This window comes from Haliaeetus albicilla, chromosome W (genome assembly GCF_947461875.1).
Source record: "Haliaeetus albicilla chromosome W, bHalAlb1.1, whole genome shotgun sequence".
NCBI classification, from domain to species: Eukaryota; Metazoa; Chordata; class Aves; order Accipitriformes; family Accipitridae; genus Haliaeetus; species Haliaeetus albicilla.
This window is the reverse complement of record NC_091515.1, coordinates 29,226,427-29,253,812: the sequence shown is the minus strand read 5'-3', so window position 1 is coordinate 29,253,812 and position 27,386 is coordinate 29,226,427. Positions and strand designations below refer to the sequence as shown.

The 27,386-nt window shown below is 40.9% G+C and overlaps 1 protein-coding gene across 1 annotated transcript; it reads right to left on the bottom strand.

Annotated features, from left to right (window-relative positions):
* Positions 1–933: 933 nt before the first annotated feature.
* Positions 934–2,557, bottom strand: LOC138683397 (uncharacterized). The gene is given in 2 exon segments (XM_069775112.1): positions 934–1,518; positions 1,520–2,557. Coding segments are annotated over 2 exon segments (1,623 nt in total).
* Between the last annotated feature and the right edge of the window lie 24,829 nt (positions 2,558–27,386).

Sequence of the window (27,386 nt, the reverse complement as noted above, 5' to 3'; positions counted from 1 at the left end):
GGTCCACCTGGTGGACTCGTGATGGTTCGTTTGCTACGATCTCGAAAGTGCAAAATTAAGGTGACCAACACCAAAGGGGATAGCAGTAATCACACAGTAAAACTTTATTGCATTGCCTGTGAGGAGGCACGCGATAGTTAGAGATGGGTGAAAAAAAGGAGAAAAGTAAAGTTAGGTTTAGAGAGAGGAGAAAGAGGGGTTATAGCTACCACCGCTGATCTCACGACGTCCTAACGGTCCCGGGTCCAGCTGATGCTGCGTCGTCGATCGTCGTGGTCCTTGGTGGGGAAGCTTCCAACTTCCGTTGTTCAGAAGTCATCTTTTATGCTTAGTAACGCACCTTGCTCCACCTCTGCCTCAGGAGTCTCCACCCTTCTCAGAATACAATTATCATATCTCCGCCCTTCTCAAGCGAGGCTATCACGCAGGCGCGGGGTCAGTGTCCGAGGCGTGGTTAGTCTTGGAGGCGGGTAGCCTTCGACCAGGAGGTGTGTTTTGGTATTATTATAATGAAGCAAAGTTCGTCTAAAGTTCATGATTTCTTCGTCGGTGTTATGCCAACAGTGGCAATTCATCCTTTTTGACAGTAGCTATGCGGTTATCTCTAACGGTTCCAGTCAGGTACCTTCCAGGAACCTCGTACCGCCCATTCCGTCCTTGGGACCGGCCGCTGCGCTCCAAACAGGCCATTGTCAGGTAATGTACTGTTCATGTTCCTGATGACAATGTTGAGACAATGCTGATTTTCTGACCGACTCTTACACCACCCCGTGGCTCAACATGGTCGTCAGGACCGCTTGGTGGTAGCATGATAAAGGAGAAAAAGAAGAAAAGGAAAAGAAAAGAGAGAGAAAGAGAAGGAGAGAAGATTGAAAGGCAATTACAGTGATATCAATTACAATCAAAACTGTTTATCAATTGATTTGGGGATGTCTACATTGGATGGGACATCAAGCATATTATATGTAAACGTGTTAACCGAGTCATCATTTTCCAGGTTATGGCATACAATACTGCTGACAAAACCAAACTGATCAAAACCAATATCAAGAGAACCACGATGGGGTGGCACAACGTGTTCAGGATGCCTGTAGCAGTAGGCGACCATCCGAAAAGTGTGTCCCGCCATCTATGTTCTGCATCCTTTTGCACTCTTTCTAAAACTCGGTGTATTTCTTTCACATCATGATGAACAGTTATTAAGGTTTTCTGTCCGTTTTCCCTAATTTTTCCCAAAATCTCAACCAAATCCTTGTGTTGTAATAACTGTTTTACCAAAGTGAGATTCATTCCAATGGGTATAGGTAACAATTCATCAGTCAACATATAGTTAGATTGCAAAAGTTGGTGGGATGTGACCGGGGCCGAATAGGAAAAATCACATCCGACAATCTTAGTACAATTACAAACACAGAAATTTGAATGATTTTTAGTCTCTGCAACTACCTCATCTACAGATAGAGAGTCACAAACAGTCCTCAAACATACACAGCCTTTGCCGATATATATATATACATATGAGTACTGTTTCAGGGTTTTCATTAGGATGAATCTCAAAATGGCAGATATTTTGTTCAGTATCTAAACAAATATCTTGCGCCTCAATTGCATTACCTTCACAAACAAATCCTTGTTGTTCTCGTACAATACAAGATTCCAAATTAACAGTTTGCCATTTTTCATCCACCTTTCGGGCCCATACTCTATGCTCAGAGGGACAGAGTATAGTTCCGTTGTGGTTCAACCCTAATGCGATAATGGGATAAATTGGGTATATGGTAGCATTATATATAGTAAGCACAAAAATTGTAGCTAGGTTTGTAACGGGATCATAAGTAAAGTTCACCAGATTCCACCAGGATTGGAGTTCCTTCTCAAAATCAGTGGCACTGTCCCAAATTATTTTCCGAATTTCAGTGGGGAGGATACCTTCTTCACCTTCTCTTATAATTGAGGCGGCTACCGACTGCGTCCATATTTGAGCCTGGATACAACTGAGAGCCAAAGAGAGGTTATTTTGGATCACCCCAAGTGCATCAGTAATCAACTCGTGGTCCCTTACATTTACCTTTTCCCATTTTGGTAATATATTTGACAACAGCCACTGGTTAGTCCCTAAAGCCAATAAAGAAGATCGCAAAGGCTGTTGTAATTTAGCCAAATCACTAACTGAGGTAGCCAACTTGTTCATTATTACTTCCGAATCGATGCTATTTAAAACTCCCAATCCTGTTCCCAAAACACCGGTTAGGTCTCTCCGTGTTCTTCTTATGGGAAGAGTTCGTTTTTGCAGCCAGGTTGTCCATCCCTCGTAAGAGGTCCTTAGGAAAGGTGAGCAAGCTGGCTGAATGTCTGAAACATTGTTCTGCAACGACAATTCAACTTGCTTGAGAGACCATGCCGGGTTAAACAACATTTGTTGTAGGCCCGTATTTCTGATCACATATGGTCCAATTTCAAAGGTTTTTGGGCTAAGCACGACAATTGGTTGAGTAGTAGGTATTACAACATCTATTTTAAATTCTCTCCAGTATTTAGTGTTATTTTTACGACACATAACTTTATAAGAGTATTGTACAGCAGTCAAATTTAGCCAACAGTCTAGGTTTTGATTTTGACACAACAAAATAGGGCCATGTGGTCCAATTCCATAACTGTCTGTGGATTCAATCAACTCGTGGTCCCTTACATTTACCTTTTCCCATTTTGGTAATATATTTGACAACAGCCACTGGTTAGTCCCTAAAGTGATCAGTCTGCATCTTATTGCAATGTTATTTCCTTGTACCACTGTGAAAGAGGGTATAACTTCATCTTTGTCAGTTAGCGTGAAAAGGGTATCTATGCCATTGTGCGTGACTACTGCAACAAGCATCACTAGAGGCCTAGTTACAGCATTAATTTTGAATTTAAATGTTAGGCCTGATAGCCCTCCTGTCGGTGGATTAGATCGCCAATCGCACACCACATAGACTGACTTGGTCAAAGTGAAATTATACCAACAATCTCCTTGTTCCTTAATACAGGATTTGGTGATTTCAACATTAGTGGTACTTGGGTCTAGGGAGTAGTTACCGACATTCTTTTGACGGCAACACGTAATGAGAGAATCCTGCTTGTTACACCTCCATGCTGTAGTAGGACAGAGTTTCGCAGTGATGTTGGAACTAGGGTCCAATAGATTTCCAGAGATCGTAATTGAAGAGGCTTTCTCATGAAGACATCCTTCCACCTTTCTGCAGCCCACTTGGATTTTTTCTCCAATCGTTCCAGTCAGGACACGGACCCAGTCTTTCTTGTCCCATTCCCCCCACTCAAGTGGGTGGTACACTTCAGAATCATGCATTACTACAGTGGCTAAGTTTGGGAGACGGTCTTTGGGATACTGTCCCATACTCCAAGTATACTGGACAATAGCTTGGGACCGTGGCCATTCTGTATTCTTTTGGCTACAGATTAGTGGTGAGATACAAAAAAGTACTACTAATCTAATTAAGTGATTCATAATTCGTCCCTCGGAGTCCTTCTGTAAAACAAAAAGAAACAAAACTTGCCTCTCTGAGGCAAAAGAGATTAATGCTATACAGAAAATTAAAATGATGGAATTATCCAGCGAGTATTTATCCGATGCTCCTTCCCTAGTGTTACTGATTTGTTATTAGTTAGAACTGATTATATTTAATTTTAATAGGAATATGGAACTACAAGAAATATTTTAGCAAAATTATATATTGTATTTAACCAACAACTAACAGCTGTTGTGAAATCCCCTGTGTAGCCCTGTACCAAGGCCGAAGGAATTGGTTAAAATCATTTAGTAGGAACATTTAGAACTTAGATAACAGATGTCAGAATTTCAACTTAATAGGAACTTACTTAAGAAAGTGTATTATGTGTAACTATAAGAATTCGAGTACTGTCTGAAATCAGTTAACCACGGAAGCTTTGGTAAAGCTTTACCTCGATCTAATTAACGAGAATTCCAATCAGTAGAGTTAAGTGAGATTAACCAACGATTGTTTTAGTATAAGAATATTGATAAGGTGGTGTGACTGAGGGCCAATCACTAGAAATACTAAATTCAAGAATTAACATTGAATATACTTTATGTAAATCTAATACATGATGGCGAAAATCATACTGCGCAGAATCACATGAAAGGTCAACTATCGGACAAAGTGAGGAAGACTATGAAAGACCACCAGAGGGCTCCTGAAGACCACCAGAGGGCTTCACTGCGCCTGCGTAAAGGACATTTACATATGCTAATAACTTCCCAGAAATCTAATGAATATGCATAACCTTTCCTGGAAATCTAATGAATATGCATGAATAAGTTTTAATATAAGGTGTATTGTTTTGGTGTTCAGGTGTGCGTGGTTCGTGAGAGGACTCACCCGCGCACCCGGCCGTCAATAAAGAAGTGTCTGCTTATCTACACTAAATTGGTGTTGATAAGTTCTTTATTCCGAGTTTTTCGGCAACAGTTTCTGGCGACCCAGATGGGACCTCACTGAGAGAGACCGGAGGAGTCGGGGACCCGATCGGTTCCTGCCGGCACCGAGGATTTCTCGGGGATACCCATCGATCCCCGATCCATAAGGCTCTTTGCGACGTCCCCTGGATTTTGGTAAGACACTTCTTTTTTTAAACATTAAGGACAGTGGGTTAGAGTCCCACCGGTATCGTCTGCCTGCCAGACGCGGCGAAAGCTGCGCAGGGTTGGACTAAAGGCTCCTGAAGTGAAAGCCTAGGCGTCTGCCCGTAAGACATAAGCGAAAGCTATTGCTGGGTTGGACAATTTGGGAGTGGGTTAGAGTCCCACAGCTTTTGAGGATTCTGGGTTGGAGTCCCAGCTTCAAAAGCATTTTGGAAACTTTGGGTTTGAGTCCCAATTCCAAGGAATTTTTGAGAGTATATGTGTATCTTTGTGAGATATTTAATGTATTTGGAAGTATCACAAATCAGAATTAAGAGTGTGGTATAGTGTGTTATATGTGAGTGTGAGTGTTGTAAGTGTGAGACGTAGTGCCTCCAACTGAGGTTGGAAGTTTTATAAAGGGTGAATACATTTTGTGGGTTAATAATCTTGCCAGGGGATATTGGTTATGACTCTTGCCTAGGGAAGTCGGTTCTGTCCGTGCCCTAGACAAGCAGGTGGACTCCATTACCTGGCAACAACTGTTGTTTGTATTCGCTTGATATCTGGCATTTAATATATGTATTTGGTATTTGATATTTGGTTTGGTATCTGACATTTGATAATTGATTATTGATTTTTGATACTCGATATATATTTAATAGATATTTGGTAGTGGGTATAAATATAATGGCATTGGCCAAATTATTTAAGAGTAAGAGTATGGGAAATTTATCTACTGATGGAAAGATACCGAAAGCATCTCCGTTGGGATGTTTGTTAGCACATTGGGGTGAATTGCATGATGATTTGCGGAAAAGTCAGATGATTGAGTACTGTAATCATTGGTGGCCTCTGTATATATTAGAGGATCAGGAAAAGTGGCCCATGAATGGGACACTGAATTATAACACCATTCTGTAGTTAATGTTGTTTTGTAGAAGAGAAGGGAAATGGAGTGAAATACCATAGGTGGATTTATTTTTTTATTTAAGACAGAGACGGGATTGGCAGAATGAATGCAAGCTGACTAGTAGGGACAATTTGGTAATGGCTATAACTTCTGATAAGAAAGAAAAGAAATGTGGTTTGGCATGTGATGTTGGAAAAGAGTGCTTAAAGAAAATAACTACCCCCAAAGAGGATGAAGGGCCAGAGTTGGATATATCCCCTCCCAGGAGAGGAATAAATTGGGGTCGAGAGCATAGAGAACAGATGGAAGAACCAGAAAGTAGTGGAATAGAGGATGTGGGGGAAGGACCGTCTGAAGTTGTAATTCATACCCCCATTTCTCGAAGGACCCGACAGCAGGTATAAACAATAGCAACAATAGCTCCCCTGCGGCAGGGAGTCGGTAACGATGGGCTGGTGTATGTAAAAGTGCCCTTTTCGGTTACGGATTTGATGGCTTGGAAGCAGGCAGCTGGAGTATATAGAGAAGATCCTGAGAGAGTAGGCAGAGTGGTGGATACTATAATTAGAACACAGAATCCAGACTGGAATGATTTACAGGTGATTTTTGGATAATTTGTTAGATGATACAGAAAAGCAGATGGTATTAAAGACTGGCAAAGCACAGGCAGAAGTGGCTGTACTGAGGGGGACAACAGGTGGAACATTAGAGCAGAACTTTCCGTCTGGGGATCCGCAGTGGGATCCAAATAACAGGGAACATAGCGAAAGGTTGACTCGGTATCAGAAATGGATTTTATATGGAGTTAAACATGCTATGCCTAAATCTTTGAATTGGTCTAAACTATATGAGGTGAGACAAGATAAGAATGAATCTCCCTCTGCGTTTCTGGAAAGACTGAAGGAGGTTGCCAGAAAATATACTGATTTAAGAGTAGATACAGAGGCGGCTCAGATACAGTTGGCTTTGATTTTTATGGGACAATCGGCACCGGACATAAGAAAGAAACTTCAGAAGCTGGAGGGAGAGGATTCAAGGAGTCTGAATAAAATGTTGGAGGCAGCATGGAAAGTATATAATAACAGGGAAAAAGAGGAGAGGAAAATCAGAGAAAATAGATTGTTGGCCGTAATAGCAGGAACAGCAGGCAGAGGACGAGGTGGAGGAAGAGGACGAGGTGTTTGTGGATGGGGAGGATCAATGAATTTTAGCAATCGGAATTTTAACACCCCCTTAGGAGCGAATCAGCGTGCTTTGTGTAGGGAGGAAGGACATTGGAAAAGAGACTGTCCTAAAAATGGGCAGTGTTCAGGAGGAAATATTCAGAAGGAGGTAGCCAGAATGATGGTTTTGGATGAATGAAGGGGACCGGAGGGGAGCCCAGCTGAGCCTCTGGTTATAATTAAGCTGGGAGAAAAGGAAGTTAAGTTTTTAGTGGATACAGGAGCAACATTTTCGGTATTGAATACTTGTAAAGGAAAAATTGGAACAAAACCAGCAAATATAATAGGAGCAACAGGGAAAGAGGAAAACAGACCATTCCTGCAACCTCTGGATTTGAAATTTGGAAATAAAATAATTACACATGAATTTTTGTATGTACCAGAATGTCCGATACCCTTGTTAGGAAGAGATTTGTTATCTAAATTAAATGCACAAATTGTTTTTGAGGAAGGAGAAATTTTTTTGAAAATACCTGAGTCAAGAACAGGAGAAATCTTGATGATACAAGAAAAGTGGAGGAGCAGGAAATTCCACCGGAGGTGGATTTTGCAGTGATTCCTACAGTATGGGAAACAGATATTCCTGGTAAATCAAAATTAGCAGCGCCTGTAAAAATAGATTTAAAAGAAGATGCAGGAACAGTAAAAATTAAACAATACCCAATCAAACCAGAAGTTAGGCAGGAGCTGAAGAAATTGATTGACAAATTTTTAGAGTACAAAATTTTGGAGGAATGTGAATCTGAATATAATACTCCTATTTTACCAGTCAGGAAACCCTCGGGTGAATACAGGTTAGTGCAGGATTTGAGAGCAGTGAATCAAATAGCCAAGGACATATATCCTGTGGTTGCAAATCCTTATACGTTGTTAACAGCGTTAAAGAAGACTCATCAGTGGTTTACAGTGCTTGATTTGAAAGATGCTTTCTTTTGCATACCTTTGGAGAAGGAAAGCAGAAAGTTGTTTGCTTTCGAATGGGAAAATCCACAAACCGGGCGAAAGATGCAGTTAACATGGACAAGACTACCCCAAGGATTTAAAAATAGCCCGACAATTTTTGGAAACCAGCTGGCAAAAGAGCTTGAAATCTGGAAACAGGACAAACCGAGGCCTGAACATTTACTTCTACAATATGTAGATGACATACTGATTGCTACAGAAGAAAGATTTACCTGCATACAGGTAACCATTGACCTCTTGAACTTTCTGGGACTAAATGGGTACAAGGTATCCAGGAAGAAAGCCCAAATAGCATGTCAGACTGTGATATATCTGGGCTTTGAGATTTCAAAAGGGCAGCGACAATTGGGAAAAGGTTGCAAAGAAACCATTTGTGGTATACCTGAGCCGAAAAATATCCATGAACTTAGAGCGTTTTTGGGAATGGCAGGGTGGTGTCGTCTTTGGATCATGAACTATGGTCTAATAGCTAAACCATTGTATGAGGCCCAAAAGAACTCTTCTTTTGTTTGGGGTCCAAAACAGCAAATGGCCTTTATAGAGTTAAAACGCGCTTTAATGTCTGCACCTGCTTTAGGCCTTCCTGATTTAACTAAAGATTTTCAGTTGTTTGTTCATGAAAGACAATGCCTGGCGCTTGGTGTGTTAACCCAGAAGATGGGAAGCTGGAAACGACCAGTTGGATACTTCTCCAAACAACTGGACACAGTGAGTAAAGGATGGCCAAATTGCCTTCAAGCAGTGGCTGCAACAGTAATGATCATACAAGAAGCTCGGAAATTGACTTTGGGAAAAACAATAACAGTCTATGTCCCACATATGGTGAAAACTGTTTTAGAACAAAAGGGGGGACACTGGCTATCTCCGAGCAGAATGATGAAGTACCAGGTAATATTAACTCAACAAGATGATGTAATTTTGAAAACAACTAACCTGGTAAATCCAGCGGTGTTTTTAAGTTCCATACAGGAAGAAGGACAATTGGAACATGATTGCTTGGCTGCTATTGAGTATGTTTATTCCAGTCGTGAAGATTTGAAGGATGTACCATTGGAGCGACCGGACTGGGAACTGTATACAGATGGTAGCAGCTTTGTGGAGCAAGGAATTCGATACGCTGGATATGCGGTAACAACAGACACCACAGTTATAGAAGCAGGAGCATTGGCAAGTACCACCTAAGCTCAGAAAGCGGAACTTATTGCTTTGATTCGAGCTTTAGAACTGAGCGAAAAGAAGAAAGTAAACATCTGGACAGACTCAAAGTATGCTTTTGGAGTGGTACATGTCCATGGAGCATTGTGGAAAGAAAGAGGATTATTGTCCTCTCAGGGATCAAATATTAAACACCAAGATGAAATTTTACAACTATTACAAGCAGTTCAAAAACCAGAACAGGTAGCAATCATGCACTGTAAAGCACACCAAATTGGAAACACAAAGGAAATTGTTGGAAATAATTTAGCCGACCGAACGGCAAGGAAGGTAGCAAAGGAACGAGCATTCCAAATGGCATGAATTCCTTCCAAAACAGTAACCCTTCCTAGGGAAAAACCAAAATATTCAGAAGAGGATAATAAGTTAGGTCAATTATTAAATGCTAAGAAAAACCTAGCCGGATGGTGGGTAACACCTAAAGGGCAGGTAGTAGTTCCACCCTTTTTGATGAGAGAAATAATTCAAACAAAGCATCAGGAATGCCACTGGGGAGCAGAAGCCTTAGTAACTTCTTTGCAAAAACAGGTGGTATCGCTCAAAATGTTAGGAATGGCTAAAATAATAATTGCAAAATGTGAAGCATGTTTGAAAAATAATCCAGTAATCAGGAAAAAGGTTCAAATGGGTCGAATAAAATCTGGTACAGAGCCTGGAGATTATTGGCAAGTAGATTTTTCAGAACTACCTAGGCAAAATGGGTATCGATACATCCTGGTGGGGGTTGATACTTTTACAGGACGGCCGGAGGCTTTTCCCTGTTGTTCCACACAAGCAAAGGAAGTAGTCAAGTGGTTACTACAAGAAATAATTCCAAGGTTTGGAGTTCCTATTGGAATTTCTTCTAACAGAGGTCCACACTTTGTCGCAGAAGTAGTCCAAAATGTTAGCAAAATTTTGGGTATCACATGGGATTTGCATACCCCATGGAGGCCACAATCCAGTGGGAAAGTAGAAAGAATGAATCAAACCTTAAAAAGGCAAATAAGTAAAATTTGCCAAGAGACTAATTTAAAATGGCCTCAAGCACTTCCATTGGCATTATTACGAATCAGAGTACAGCCAAAGAGTGGAACCTCAGTCAGCCCTTATGAATTATTGTATGGAAAACCTTATGAATCCCCAGAACCTAACCCAAACATGCATGTAAAAGGGAAACAAGATGTGTATAACTATCTGCTTTCCATAGGAAAAACTTTGACTGCAATTCGGAGAGCAGTGGTGTGGAATAGACCATTATCCCTGGAAGCTCCAGTGCATGACTTTCAACCAGGAGATTATGTCTATGTGAAAACGTGGGCTTCTGAACCCCTGCAGGAATGCTGGAAAGGACCCTTCCAGATACTGTTAACCACCTTCACGGCTATTAAGATTGCAGAATCGGATGCTTGGATACACTACACTTGAGTGAAGAAGGCACCTACTCCATGGAAGATTATTAGCCGTGACCCAAAGACTTTAAAACTGACTTTGAAACAAATATTAACTCTCAAGATAGTAGTGGATAAATGTTATGTGTAAATAATGTGAAAGTATTGAAATACTTTTCAACACTTTCAAAGGGGGGGAATGTTGCAAATATTTTGATAAAAGAAATAAAAATCTAATTATAAAGGAGTTTGGTTTGATTAAAAAGTAGAAAATTATGAAGCATAGGTATGGGAGTGTTAAGTTTGAAATGTAGCCATAGGAACTTAGGAACTTAGAAAATGTATAATGTGTAACCATAAGAATTCAAGTATTGTTTAAAATCATTTAACCACAGAAGCTTTGACAAAGATTGGTAGCCTTGTAGTGTTTGTTTTAGAAACTGAGGAAACCGTTATGGACACCAGTTTGCTGCTTGGAAACACCTGAGAGGTCAAGAAGCGGACGAGTGAGGAAGACTATGAAAGACCACCAGAGGGCTCCTGAAGACCACCAGAGACCTTCACTGTGCCTGCGTAAAGGACATTTACATATGCTAATGATTTCCTAGAAATCTAATGAATATGCATAACCTTTCCTGGAAATCTAATGAATATGCATGAATAAGTTTTAATATAAGGTGTATTGTTTTGGTGTTCAGGTGTGCGTGGTTCGTGAGAGGACTCACCCGCGCACCCGGCCGTCAATAAAGAAGTGTCTGCTTATCTACACTAAATTGGTGTTGATAAGTTCTTTATTCCGAGTTTTTCGGCAACAGTTTCTGGCGACCCAGATGGGACCTCACTGAGAGAGACCGGAGGAGTCGGGGACCCGATCGGTTCCTGCCGGCACCGAGGATTTCTCGGGGATACCCATCGATCCCCGATCCATAAGGCTCTTTGCGACGTCCCCTGGATTTTGGTAAGACACTTCTTTTTTTAAACATTAAGGACGGTGGGTTAGAGTCCCCCCGGTGGGTTAGAGTCCCACCGGTATCGTCTGCCTGCCAGACGCGGCGAAAGCTGCGCAGGGTTGGACTAAAGGATCCTGAAGTGAAAGCCTAGGCGTCTGCCCGTAAGACATAAGCGAAAGCTATTGCTGGGTTGGACAATTTGGGAGTGGGTTAGAGTCCCACAGCTTTTGAGGATTCTGGGTTGGAGTCCCAGCTTCAAAAGCATTTTGGAAACTTTGGGTTTGAGTCCCAATTCCAAGGAATTTTTGAGAGTATATGTGTATCTTTGTGAGATATTTAATGTATTTGGAAGTATCACAAATCAGAATTAAGAGTGTGGTATAGTGTGTTATATGTGAGTGTGAGTGTTGTAAGTGTGAGACGTAGTGCCTCCAACTGAGGTTGGAAGTTTTATAAAGGGTGAATACATTTTGTGGGTTAATAATCTTGCCAGGGGATATTGGTTATGACTCTTGCCTAGGGAAGTCGGTTCTGTCCGTGCCCTAGACAAGCAGGTGGACTCCATTACCTGGCAACAACTGTTGTTTGTATTCGCTTGATATCTGGCATTTAATATATGTATTTGGTATTTGATATTTGGTTTGGTATCTGACATTTGATAATTGATTATTGATTTTTGATACTCGATATATATTTAATAGATATTTGGTAGTGGGTATAAATATAATGGCATTGGCCAAATTATTTAAGAGTAAGAGTATGGGAAATTTATCTACTGATGGAAAGATACCGAAAGCATCTCCGTTGGGATGTTTGTTAGCACATTGGGGTGAATTGCATGATGATTTGCGGAAAAGTCAGATGATTGAGTACTGTAATCATTGGTGGCCTCTGTATATATTAGAGGATCAGGAAAAGTGGCCCATGAATGGGACACTGAATTATAACACCATTCTGTAGTTAATGTTGTTTTGTAGAAGAGAAGGGAAATGGAGTGAAATACCATATGTGGATTTATTTTTTTATTTAAGACAGAGACGGGATTGGCAGAATGAATGCAAGCTGACTAGTAGGGACAATTTGGTAATGGCTATAACTTCTGATAAGAAAGAAAAGAAATGTGGTTTGGCATGTGATGTTGGAAAAGAGTGCTTAAAGAAAATAACTACCCCCAAAGAGGATGAAGGGCCAGAGTTGGATATATCCCCTCCCAGGAGAGGAATAAATTGGGGTCGAGAGCATAGAGAACAGATGGAAGAACCAGAAAGTAGTGGAATAGAGGATGTGGGGGAAGGACCGTCTGAAGTTGTAATTCATACCCCCATTTCTCGAAGGACCCGACAGCAGGTATAAACAATAGCAACAATAGCTCCCCTGCGGCAGGGAGTCGGTAACGATGGGCTGGTGTATGTAAAAGTGCCCTTTTCGGTTACGGATTTGATGGCTTGGAAGCAGGCAGCTGGAGTATATAGAGAAGATCCTGAGAGAGTAGGCAGAGTGGTGGATACTATAATTAGAACACAGAATCCAGACTGGAATGATTTACAGGTGATTTTTGGATAATTTGTTAGATGATACAGAAAAGCAGATGGTATTAAAGACTGGCAAAGCACAGGCAGAAGTGGCTGTACTGAGGGGGACAACAGGTGGAACATTAGAGCAGAACTTTCCGTCTGGGGATCCGCAGTGGGATCCAAATAACAGGGAACATAGCGAAAGGTTGACTCGGTATCAGAAATGGATTTTATATGGAGTTAAACATGCTATGCCTAAATCTTTGAATTGGTCTAAACTATATGAGGTGAGACAAGATAAGAATGAATCTCCCTCTGCGTTTCTGGAAAGACTGAAGGAGGTTGCCAGAAAATATACTGATTTAAGAGTAGATACAGAGGCGGCTCAGATACAGTTGGCTTTGATTTTTATGGGACAATCGGCACCGGACATAAGAAAGAAACTTCAGAAGCTGGAGGGAGAGGATTCAAGGAGTCTGAATAAAATGTTGGAGGCAGCATGGAAAGTATATAATAACAGGGAAAAAGAGGAGAGGAAAATCAGAGAAAATAGATTGTTGGCCGTAATAGCAGGAACAGCAGGCAGAGGACGAGGTGGAGGAAGAGGACGAGGTGTTTGTGGATGGGGAGGATCAATGAATTTTAGCAATCGGAATTTTAACACCCCCTTAGGAGCGAATCAGCGTGCTTTGTGTAGGGAGGAAGGACATTGGAAAAGAGACTGTCCTAAAAATGGGCAGTGTTCAGGAGGAAATATTCAGAAGGAGGTAGCCAGAATGATGGTTTTGGATGAATGAAGGGGACCGGAGGGGAGCCCAGCTGAGCCTCTGGTTATAATTAAGCTGGGAGAAAAGGAAGTTAAGTTTTTAGTGGATACAGGAGCAACATTTTCGGTATTGAATACTTGTAAAGGAAAAATTGGAACAAAACCAGCAAATATAATAGGAGCAACAGGGAAAGAGGAAAACAGACCATTCCTGCAACCTCTGGATTTGAAATTTGGAAATAAAATAATTACACATGAATTTTTGTATGTACCAGAATGTCCGATACCCTTGTTAGGAAGAGATTTGTTATCTAAATTAAATGCACAAATTGTTTTTGAGGAAGGAGAAATTTTTTTGAAAATACCTGAGTCAAGAACAGGAGAAATCTTGATGATACAAGAAAAGTGGAGGAGCAGGAAATTCCACCGGAGGTGGATTTTGCAGTGATTCCTACAGTATGGGAAACAGATATTCCTGGTAAATCAAAATTAGCAGCGCCTGTAAAAATAGATTTAAAAGAAGATGCAGGAACAGTAAAAATTAAACAATACCCAATCAAACCAGAAGTTAGGCAGGAGCTGAAGAAATTGATTGACAAATTTTTAGAGTACAAAATTTTGGAGGAATGTGAATCTGAATATAATACTCCTATTTTACCAGTCAGGAAACCCTCGGGTGAATACAGGTTAGTGCAGGATTTGAGAGCAGTGAATCAAATAGCCAAGGACATATATCCTGTGGTTGCAAATCCTTATACGTTGTTAACAGCGTTAAAGAAGACTCATCAGTGGTTTACAGTGCTTGATTTGAAAGATGCTTTCTTTTGCATACCTTTGGAGAAGGAAAGCAGAAAGTTGTTTGCTTTCGAATGGGAAAATCCACAAACCGGGCGAAAGATGCAGTTAACATGGACAAGACTACCCCAAGGATTTAAAAATAGCCCGACAATTTTTGGAAACCAGCTGGCAAAAGAGCTTGAAATCTGGAAACAGGACAAACCGAGGCCTGAACATTTACTTCTACAATATGTAGATGACATACTGATTGCTACAGAAGAAAGATTTACCTGCATACAGGTAACCATTGACCTCTTGAACTTTCTGGGACTAAATGGGTACAAGGTATCCAGGAAGAAAGCCCAAATAGCGTGTCAGACTGTGATATATCTGGGCTTTGAGATTTCAAAAGGGCAGCGACAATTGGGAAAAGGTTGCAAAGAAACCATTTGTGGTATACCTGAGCCGAAAAATATCCATGAACTTAGAGCGTTTTTTGGGAATGGCAGGGTGGTGTCGTCTTTGGATCATGAACTATGGTCTAATAGCTAAACCATTGTATGAGGCCCAAAAGAACTCTTCTTTTGTTTGGGGTCCAAAACAGCAAATGGCCTTTATAGAGTTAAAACGCGCTTTAATGTCTGCACCTGCTTTAGGCCTTCCTGATTTAACTAAAGATTTTCAGTTGTTTGTTCATGAAAGACAACGCCTGGTGCTTGGTGTGTTAACCCAGAAGATGGGAAGCTGGAAACGACCAGTTGGATACTTCTCCAAACAACTGGACACAGTGAGTAAAGGATGGCCAAATTGCCTTCAAGCAGTGGCTGCAACAGTAATGATCATACAAGAAGCTCGGAAATTGACTTTGGGAAAAACAATAACAGTCTATGTCCCACATATGGTGAAAACTGTTTTAGAACAAAAGGGGGGACACTGGCTATCTCCGAGCAGAATGATGAAGTACCAGGTAATATTAACTCAACAAGATGATGTAATTTTGAAAACAACTAACCTGGTAAATCCAGCGGTGTTTTTAAGTTCCATACAGGAAGAAGGACAATTGGAACATGATTGCTTGGCTGCTATTGAGTATGTTTATTCCAGTCGTGAAGATTTGAAGGATGTACCATTGGAGCGACCGGACTGGGAACTGTATACAGATGGTAGCAGCTTTGTGGAGCAAGGAATTCGATACGCTGGATATGCGGTAACAACAGACACCACAGTTATAGAAGCAGGAGCATTGGCAAGTACCACCTAAGCTCAGAAAGCGGAACTTATTGCTTTGATTCGAGCTTTAGAACTGAGCGAAAAGAAGAAAGTAAACATCTGGACAGACTCAAAGTATGCTTTTGGAGTGGTACATGTCCATGGAGCATTGTGGAAAGAAAGAGGATTATTGTCCTCTCAGGGATCAAATATTAAACACCAAGATGAAATTTTACAACTATTACAAGCAGTTCAAAAACCAGAACAGGTAGCAATCATGCACTGTAAAGCACACCAAATTGGAAACACAAAGGAAATTGTTGGAAATAATTTAGCCGACCGAACGGCAAGGAAGGTAGCAAAGGAACGAGCATTCCAAATGGCATGAATTCCTTCCAAAACAGTAACCCTTCCTAGGGAAAAACCAAAATATTCAGAAGAGGATAATAAGTTAGGTCAATTATTAAATGCTAAGAAAAACCTAGCCGGATGGTGGGTAACACCTAAAGGGCAGGTAGTAGTTCCACCCTTTTTGATGAGAGAAATAATTCAAACAAAGCATCAGGAATGCCACTGGGGAGCAGAAGCCTTAGTAACTTCTTTGCAAAAACAGGTGGTATCGCTCAAAATGTTAGGAATGGCTAAAATAATAATTGCAAAATGTGAAGCATGTTTGAAAAATAATCCAGTAATCAGGAAAAAGGTTCAAATGGGTCGAATAAAATCTGGTACAGAGCCTGGAGATTATTGGCAAGTAGATTTTTCAGAACTACCTAGGCAAAATGGGTATCGATACATCCTGGTGGGGGTTGATACTTTTACAGGACGGCCGGAGGCTTTTCCCTGTTGTTCCACACAAGCAAAGGAAGTAGTCAAGTGGTTACTACAAGAAATAATTCCAAGGTTTGGAGTTCCTATTGGAATTTCTTCTAACAGAGGTCCACACTTTGTCGCAGAAGTAGTCCAAAATGTTAGCAAAATTTTGGGTATCACATGGGATTTGCATACCCCATGGAGGCCACAATCCAGTGGGAAAGTAGAAAGAATGAATCAAACCTTAAAAAGGCAAATAAGTAAAATTTGCCAAGAGACTAATTTAAAATGGCCTCAAGCACTTCCATTGGCATTATTACGAATCAGAGTACAGCCAAAGAGTGGAACCTCAGTCAGCCCTTATGAATTATTGTATGGAAAACCTTATGAATCCCCAGAACCTAACCCAAACATGCATGTAAAAGGGAAACAAGATGTGTATAACTATCTGCTTTCCATAGGAAAAACTTTGACTGCAATTCGGAGAGCAGTGGTGTGGAATAGACCATTATCCCTGGAAGCTCCAGTGCATGACTTTCAACCAGGAGATTATGTCTATGTGAAAACGTGGGCTTCTGAACCCCTGCAGGAATGCTGGAAAGGACCCTTCCAGATACTGTTAACCACCTTCACGGCTATTAAGATTGCAGAATCGGATGCTTGGATACACTACACTTGAGTGAAGAAGGCACCTACTCCATGGAAGATTATTAGCCGTGACCCAAAGACTTTGAAACAAATATTAACTCTCAAGATAGTAGTGGATAAATGTTATGTGTAAATAATGTGAAAGTATTGAAATACTTTTCAACACTTTCAAAGGGGGGGAATGTTGCAAATATTTTGATAAAAGAAATAAAAATCTAATTATAAAGGAGTTTGGTTTGATTAAAAAGTAGAAAATTATGAAGCATAGGTATGGGAGTGTTAAGTTTGAAATGTAGCCATAGGAACTTAGGAACTTAGAAAATGTATAATGTGTAACCATAAGAATTCAAGTATTGTTTAAAATCATTTAACCACAGAAGCTTTGACAAAGATTGGTAGCCTTGTAGTGTTTGTTTTAGAAACTGAGGAAACCGTTATGGACACCAGTTTGCTGCTTGGAAACACCTGAGAGGTCAAGAAGCGGACGAGTGAGGAAGACTATGAAAGACCACCAGAGGGCTCCTGAAGACCACCAGAGACCTTCACTGCGCCTGCGTAAAGGACATTTACATATGCTAATGATTTCCTAGAAATCTAATGAATATGCATAACCTTTCCTGGAAATCTAATGAATATGCATGAATAAGTTTTAATATAAGGTGTATTGTTTTGGTGTTCAGGTGTGCGTGGTTCGTGAGAGGACTCACCCGCGCACCCGGCCGTCAATAAAGAAGTGTCTGCTTATCTACACTAAATTGGTGTTGATAAGTTCTTTATTCCGAGTTTTTCGGCAACAGTTTCTGGCGACCCAGATGGGACCTCACTGAGAGAGACCGGAGGAGTCGGGGACCCGATCGGTTCCTGCCGGCACCGAGGATTTCTCGGGGATACCCATCGATCCCCGATCCATAAGGCTCTTTGCGACGTCCCCTGGATTTTGGTAAGACACTTCTTTTTTTAAACATTAAGGACGGTGGGTTAGAGTCCCCCCGGTGGGTTAGAGTCCCACCGGTATCGTCTGCCTGCCAGACGCGGCGAAAGCTGCGCAGGGTTGGACTAAAGGATCCTGAAGTGAAAGCCTAGGCGTCTGCCCGTAAGACATAAGCGAAAGCTATTGCTGGGTTGGACAATTTGGGAGTGGGTTAGAGTCCCACAGCTTTTGAGGATTCTGGGTTGGAGTCCCAGCTTCAAAAGCATTTTGGAAACTTTGGGTTTGAGTCCCAATTCCAAGGAATTTTTGAGAGTATATGTGTATCTTTGTGAGATATTTAATGTATTTGGAAGTATCACAAATCAGAATTAAGAGTGTGGTATAGTGTGTTATATGTGAGTGTGAGTGTTGTAAGTGTGAGACGTAGTGCCTCCAACTGAGGTTGGAAGTTTTATAAAGGGTGAATACATTTTGTGGGTTAATAATCTTGCCAGGGGATATTGGTTATGACTCTTGCCTAGGGAAGTCGGTTCTGTCCGTGCCCTAGACAAGCAGGTGGACTCCATTACCTGGCAACAACTGTTGTTTGTATTCGCTTGATATCTGGCATTTAATATATGTATTTGGTATTTGATATTTGGTTTGGTATCTGACATTTGATAATTGATTATTGATTTTTGATACTCGATATATATTTAATAGATATTTGGTAGTGGGTATAAATATAATGGCATTGGCCAAATTATTTAAGAGTAAGAGTATGGGAAATTTATCTACTGATGGAAAGATACCGAAAGCATCTCCGTTGGGATGTTTGTTAGCACATTGGGGTGAATTGCATGATGATTTGCGGAAAAGTCAGATGATTGAGTACTGTAATCATTGGTGGCCTCTGTATATATTAGAGGATCAGGAAAAGTGGCCCATGAATGGGACACTGAATTATAACACCATTCTGTAGTTAATGTTGTTTTGTAGAAGAGAAGGGAAATGGAGTGAAATACCATATGTGGATTTATTTTTTTATTTAAGACAGAGACGGGATTGGCAGAATGAATGCAAGCTGACTAGTAGGGACAATTTGGTAATGGCTATAACTTCTGATAAGAAAGAAAAGAAATGTGGTTTGGCATGTGATGTTGGAAAAGAGTGCTTAAAGAAAATAACTACCCCCAAAGAGGATGAAGGGCCAGAGTTGGATATATCCCCTCCCAGGAGAGGAATAAATTGGGGTCGAGAGCATAGAGAACAGATGGAAGAACCAGAAAGTAGTGGAATAGAGGATGTGGGGGAAGGACCGTCTGAAGTTGTAATTCATACCCCCATTTCTCGAAGGACCCGACAGCAGGTATAAACAATAGCAACAATAGCTCCCCTGCGGCAGGGAGTCGGTAACGATGGGCTGGTGTATGTAAAAGTGCCCTTTTCGGTTACGGATTTGATGGCTTGGAAGCAGGCAGCTGGAGTATATAGAGAAGATCCTGAGAGAGTAGGCAGAGTGGTGGATACTATAATTAGAACACAGAATCCAGACTGGAATGATTTACAGGTGATTTTTGGATAATTTGTTAGATGATACAGAAAAGCAGATGGTATTAAAGACTGGCAAAGCACAGGCAGAAGTGGCTGTACTGAGGGGGACAACAGGTGGAACATTAGAGCAGAACTTTCCGTCTGGGGATCCGCAGTGGGATCCAAATAACAGGGAACATAGCGAAAGGTTGACTCGGTATCAGAAATGGATTTTATATGGAGTTAAACATGCTATGCCTAAATCTTTGAATTGGTCTAAACTATATGAGGTGAGACAAGATAAGAATGAATCTCCCTCTGCGTTTCTGGAAAGACTGAAGGAGGTTGCCAGAAAATATACTGATTTAAGAGTAGATACAGAGGCGGCTCAGATACAGTTGGCTTTGATTTTTATGGGACAATCGGCACCGGACATAAGAAAGAAACTTCAGAAGCTGGAGGGAGAGGATTCAAGGAGTCTGAATAAAATGTTGGAGGCAGCATGGAAAGTATATAATAACAGGGAAAAAGAGGAGAGGAAAATCAGAGAAAATAGATTGTTGGCCGTAATAGCAGGAACAGCAGGCAGAGGACGAGGTGGAGGAAGAGGACGAGGTGTTTGTGGATGGGGAGGATCAATGAATTTTAGCAATCGGAATTTTAACACCCCCTTAGGAGCGAATCAGCGTGCTTTGTGTAGGGAGGAAGGACATTGGAAAAGAGACTGTCCTAAAAATGGGCAGTGTTCAGGAGGAAATATTCAGAAGGAGGTAGCCAGAATGATGGTTTTGGATGAATGAAGGGGACCGGAGGGGAGCCCAGCTGAGCCTCTGGTTATAATTAAGCTGGGAGAAAAGGAAGTTAAGTTTTTAGTGGATACAGGAGCAACATTTTCGGTATTGAATACTTGTAAAGGAAAAATTGGAACAAAACCAGCAAATATAATAGGAGCAACAGGGAAAGAGGAAAACAGACCATTCCTGCAACCTCTGGATTTGAAATTTGGAAATAAAATAATTACACATGAATTTTTGTATGTACCAGAATGTCCGATACCCTTGTTAGGAAGAGATTTGTTATCTAAATTAAATGCACAAATTGTTTTTGAGGAAGGAGAAATTTTTTTGAAAATACCTGAGTCAAGAACAGGAGAAATCTTGATGATACAAGAAAAGTGGAGGAGCAGGAAATTCCACCGGAGGTGGATTTTGCAGTGATTCCTACAGTATGGGAAACAGATATTCCTGGTAAATCAAAATTAGCAGCGCCTGTAAAAATAGATTTAAAAGAAGATGCAGGAACAGTAAAAATTAAACAATACCCAATCAAACCAGAAGTTAGGCAGGAGCTGAAGAAATTGATTGACAAATTTTTAGAGTACAAAATTTTGGAGGAATGTGAATCTGAATATAATACTCCTATTTTACCAGTCAGGAAACCCTCGGGTGAATACAGGTTAGTGCAGGATTTGAGAGCAGTGAATCAAATAGCCAAGGACATATATCCTGTGGTTGCAAATCCTTATACGTTGTTAACAGCGTTAAAGAAGACTCATCAGTGGTTTACAGTGCTTGATTTGAAAGATGCTTTCTTTTGCATACCTTTGGAGAAGGAAAGCAGAAAGTTGTTTGCTTTCGAATGGGAAAATCCACAAACCGGGCGAAAGATGCAGTTAACATGGACAAGACTACCCCAAGGATTTAAAAATAGCCCGACAATTTTTGGAAACCAGCTGGCAAAAGAGCTTGAAATCTGGAAACAGGACAAACCGAGGCCTGAACATTTACTTCTACAATATGTAGATGACATACTGATTGCTACAGAAGAAAGATTTACCTGCATACAGGTAACCATTGACCTCTTGAACTTTCTGGGACTAAATGGGTACAAGGTATCCAGGAAGAAAGCCCAAATAGCATGTCAGACTGTGATATATCTGGGCTTTGAGATTTCAAAAGGGCAGCGACAATTGGGAAAAGGTTGCAAAGAAACCATTTGTGGTATACCTGAGCCGAAAAATATCCATGAACTTAGAGCGTTTTTGGGAATGGCAGGGTGGTGTCGTCTTTGGATCATGAACTATGGTCTAATAGCTAAACCATTGTATGAGGCCCAAAAGAACTCTTCTTTTGTTTGGGGTCCAAAACAGCAAATGGCCTTTATAGAGTTAAAACGCGCTTTAATGTCTGCACCTGCTTTAGGCCTTCCTGATTTAACTAAAGATTTTCAGTTGTTTGTTCATGAAAGACAACGCCTGGCGCTTGGTGTGTTAACCCAGAAGATGGGAAGCTGGAAACGACCAGTTGGATACTTCTCCAAACAACTGGACACAGTGAGTAAAGGATGGCCAAATTGCCTTCAAGCAGTGGCTGCAACAGTAATGATCATACAAGAAGCTCGGAAATTGACTTTGGGAAAAACAATAACAGTCTATGTCCCACATATGGTGAAAACTGTTTTAGAACAAAAGGGGGGACACTGGCTATCTCCGAGCAGAATGATGAAGTACCAGGTAATATTAACTCAACAAGATGATGTAATTTTGAAAACAACTAACCTGGTAAATCCAGCGGTGTTTTTAAGTTCCATACAGGAAGAAGGACAATTGGAACATGATTGCTTGGCTGCTATTGAGTATGTTTATTCCAGTCGTGAAGATTTGAAGGATGTACCATTGGAGCGACCGGACTGGGAACTGTATACAGATGGTAGCAGCTTTGTGGAGCAAGGAATTCGATACGCTGGATATGCGGTAACAACAGACACCACAGTTATAGAAGCAGGAGCATTGGCAAGTACCACCTAAGCTCAGAAAGCGGAACTTATTGCTTTGATTCGAGCTTTAGAACTGAGCGAAAAGAAGAAAGTAAACATCTGGACAGACTCAAAGTATGCTTTTGGAGTGGTACATGTCCATGGAGCATTGTGGAAAGAAAGAGGATTATTGTCCTCTCAGGGATCAAATATTAAACACCAAGATGAAATTTTACAACTATTACAAGCAGTTCAAAAACCAGAACAGGTAGCAATCATGCACTGTAAAGCACACCAAATTGGAAACACAAAGGAAATTGTTGGAAATAATTTAGCCGACCGAACGGCAAGGAAGGTAGCAAAGGAACGAGCATTCCAAATGGCATGAATTCCTTCCAAAACAGTAACCCTTCCTAGGGAAAAACCAAAATATTCAGAAGAGGATAATAAGTTAGGTCAATTATTAAATGCTAAGAAAAACCTAGCCGGAAGGTGGGTAACACCTAAAGGGCAGGTAGTAGTTCCACCCTTTTTGATGAGAGAAATAATTCAAACAAAGCATCAGGAATGCCACTGGGGAGCAGAAGCCTTAGTAACTTCTTTGCAAAAACAGGTGGTATCGCTCAAAATGTTAGGAATGGCTAAAATAATAATTGCAAAATGTGAAGCATGTTTGAAAAATAATCCAGTAATCAGGAAAAAGGTTCAAATGGGTCGAATAAAATCTGGTACAGAGCCTGGAGATTATTGGCAAGTAGATTTTTCAGAACTACCTAGGCAAAATGGGTATCGATACATCCTGGTGGGGGTTGATACTTTTACAGGACGGCCGGAGGCTTTTCCCTGTTGTTCCACACAAGCAAAGGAAGTAGTCAAGTGGTTACTACAAGAAATAATTCCAAGGTTTGGAGTTCCTATTGGAATTTCTTCTAACAGAGGTCCACACTTTGTCGCAGAAGTAGTCCAAAATGTTAGCAAAATTTTGGGTATCACATGGGATTTGCATACCCCATGGAGGCCACAATCCAGTGGGAAAGTAGAAAGAATGAATCAAACCTTAAAAAGGCAAATAAGTAAAATTTGCCAAGAGACTAATTTAAAATGGCCTCAAGCACTTCCATTGGCATTATTACGAATCAGAGTACAGCCAAAGAGTGGAACCTCAGTCAGCCCTTATGAATTATTGTATGGAAAACCTTATGAATCCCCAGAACCTAACCCAAACATGCATGTAAAAGGGAAACAAGATGTGTATAACTATCTGCTTTCCATAGGAAAAACTTTGACTGCAATTCGGAGAGCAGTGGTGTGGAATAGACCATTATCCCTGGAAGCTCCAGTGCATGACTTTCAACCAGGAGATTATGTCTATGTGAAAACGTGGGCTTCTGAACCCCTGCAGGAATGCTGGAAAGGACCCTTCCAGATACTGTTAACCACCTTCACGGCTATTAAGATTGCAGAATCGGATGCTTGGATACACTACACTTGAGTGAAGAAGGCACCTACTCCATGGAAGATTATTAGCCGTGACCCAAAGACTTTAAAACTGACTTTGAAACAAATATTAACTCTCAAGATAGTAGTGGATAAATGTTATGTGTAAATAATGTGAAAGTATTGAAATACTTTTCAACACTTTCAAAGGGGGGGGAATGTTGCAAATATTTTGATAAAAGAAATAAAAATCTAATTATAAAGGAGTTTGGTTTGATTAAAAAGTAGAAAATTATGAAGCATAGGTATGGGAGTGTTAAGTTTGAAATGTAGCCATAGGAACTTAGGAACTTAGAAAATGTATAATGTGTAACCATAAGAATTCAAGTATTGTTTAAAATCATTTAACCACAGAAGCTTTGACAAAGATTGGTAGCCTTGTAGTGTTTGTTTTAGAAACTGAGGAAACCGTTATGGACACCAGTTTGCTGCTTGGAAACACCTGAGAGGTCAAGAAGCGGACGAGTGAGGAAGACTATGAAAGACCACCAGAGGACTCCTGAAGACCACCAGAGACCTTCACTGTGCCTGCGTAAAGGACATTTACATATGCTAATGATTTCCTAGAAATCTAATGAATATGCATAACCTTTCCTGGAAATCTAATGAATATGCATGAATAAGTTTTAATATAAGGTGTATTGTTTTGGTGTTCAGGTGTGCGTGGTTCGTGAGAGGACTCACCCGCGCACCCGGCCGTCAATAAAGAAGTGTCTGCTTATCTACACTAAATTGGTGTTGATAAGTTCTTTATTCCGAGTTTTTCGGCAACAGTTTCTGGCGACCCAGATGGGACCTCACTGAGAGAGACCGGAGGAGTCGGGGACCCGATCGGTTCCTGCCGGCACCGAGGATTTCTCGGGGATACCCATCGATCCCCGATCCATAAGGCTCTTTGCGACGTCCCCTGGATTTTGGTAAGACACTTCTTTTTTTAAACATTAAGGACAGTGGGTTAGAGTCCCCCCGGTGGGTTAGAGTCCCACCGGTATCGTCTGCCTGCCAGACGCGGCGAAAGCTGCGCAGGGTTGGACTAAAGGCTCCTGAAGTGAAAGCCTAGGCGTCTGCCCGTAAGACATAAGCGAAAGCTATTGCTGGGTTGGACAATTTGGGAGTGGGTTAGAGTCCCACAGCTTTTGAGGATTCTGGGTTGGAGTCCCAGCTTCAAAAGCATTTTGGAAACTTTGGGTTTGAGTCCCAATTCCAAGGAATTTTTGAGAGTATATGTGTATCTTTGTGAGATATTTAATGTATTTGGAAGTATCACAAATCAGAATTAAGAGTGTGGTATAGTGTGTTATATGTGAGTGTGAGTGTTGTAAGTGTGAGACGTAGTGCCTCCAACTGAGGTTGGAAGTTTTATAAAGGGTGAATACATTTTGTGGGTTAATAATCTTGCCAGGGGATATTGGTTATGACTCTTGCCTAGGGAAGTCGGTTCTGTCCGTGCCCTAGACAAGCAGGTGGACTCCATTACCTGGCAACAACTGTTGTTTGTATTCGCTTGATATCTGGCATTTAATATATGTATTTGGTATTTGATATTTGGTTTGGTATCTGACATTTGATAATTGATTATTGATTTTTGATACTCGATATATATTTAATAGATATTTGGTAGTGGGTATAAATATAATGGCATTGGCCAAATTATTTAAGAGTAAGAGTATGGGAAATTTATCTACTGATGGAAAGATACCGAAAGCATCTCCGTTGGGATGTTTGTTAGCACATTGGGGTGAATTGCATGATGATTTGCGGAAAAGTCAGATGATTGAGTACTGTAATCATTGGTGGCCTCTGTATATATTAGAGGATCAGGAAAAGTGGCCCATGAATGGGACACTGAATTATAACACCATTCTGTAGTTAATGTTGTTTTGTAGAAGAGAAGGGAAATGGAGTGAAATACCATATGTGGATTTATTTTTTTATTTAAGACAGAGACGGGATTGGCAGAATGAATGCAAGCTGACTAGTAGGGACAATTTGGTAATGGCTATAACTTCTGATAAGAAAGAAAAGAAATGTGGTTTGGCATGTGATGTTGGAAAAGAGTGCTTAAAGAAAATAACTACCCCCAAAGAGGATGAAGGGCCAGAGTTGGATATATCCCCTCCCAGGAGAGGAATAAATTGGGGTCGAGAGCATAGAGAACAGATGGAAGAACCAGAAAGTAGTGGAATAGAGGATGTGGGGGAAGGACCGTCTGAAGTTGTAATTCATACCCCCATTTCTCGAAGGACCCGACAGCAGGTATAAACAATAGCAACAATAGCTCCCCTGCGGCAGGGAGTCGGTAACGATGGGCTGGTGTATGTAAAAGTGCCCTTTTCGGTTACGGATTTGATGGCTTGGAAGCAGGCAGCTGGAGTATATAGAGAAGATCCTGAGAGAGTAGGCAGAGTGGTGGATACTATAATTAGAACACAGAATCCAGACTGGAATGATTTACAGGTGATTTTTGGATAATTTGTTAGATGATACAGAAAAGCAGATGGTATTAAAGACTGGCAAAGCACAGGCAGAAGTGGCTGTACTGAGGGGGACAACAGGTGGAACATTAGAGCAGAACTTTCCGTCTGGGGATCCGCAGTGGGATCCAAATAACAGGGAACATAGCGAAAGGTTGACTCGGTATCAGAAATGGATTTTATATGGAGTTAAACATGCTATGCCTAAATCTTTGAATTGGTCTAAACTATATGAGGTGAGACAAGATAAGAATGAATCTCCCTCTGCGTTTCTGGAAAGACTGAAGGAGGTTGCCAGAAAATATACTGATTTAAGAGTAGATACAGAGGCGGCTCAGATACAGTTGGCTTTGATTTTTATGGGACAATCGGCACCGGACATAAGAAAGAAACTTCAGAAGCTGGAGGGAGAGGATTCAAGGAGTCTGAATAAAATGTTGGAGGCAGCATGGAAAGTATATAATAACAGGGAAAAAGAGGAGAGGAAAATCAGAGAAAATAGATTGTTGGCCGTAATAGCAGGAACAGCAGGCAGAGGACGAGGTGGAGGAAGAGGACGAGGTGTTTGTGGATGGGGAGGATCAATGAATTTTAGCAATCGGAATTTTAACACCCCCTTAGGAGCGAATCAGCGTGCTTTGTGTAGGGAGGAAGGACATTGGAAAAGAGACTGTCCTAAAAATGGGCAGTGTTCAGGAGGAAATATTCAGAAGGAGGTAGCCAGAATGATGGTTTTGGATGAATGAAGGGGACCGGAGGGGAGCCCAGCTGAGCCTCTGGTTATAATTAAGCTGGGAGAAAAGGAAGTTAAGTTTTTAGTGGATACAGGAGCAACATTTTCGGTATTGAATACTTGTAAAGGAAAAATTGGAACAAAACCAGCAAATATAATAGGAGCAACAGGGAAAGAGGAAAACAGACCATTCCTGCAACCTCTGGATTTGAAATTTGGAAATAAAATAATTACACATGAATTTTTGTATGTACCAGAATGTCCGATACCCTTGTTAGGAAGAGATTTGTTATCTAAATTAAATGCACAAATTGTTTTTGAGGAAGGAGAAATTTTTTTGAAAATACCTGAGTCAAGAACAGGAGAAATCTTGATGATACAAGAAAAGTGGAGGAGCAGGAAATTCCACCGGAGGTGGATTTTGCAGTGATTCCTACAGTATGGGAAACAGATATTCCTGGTAAATCAAAATTAGCAGCGCCTGT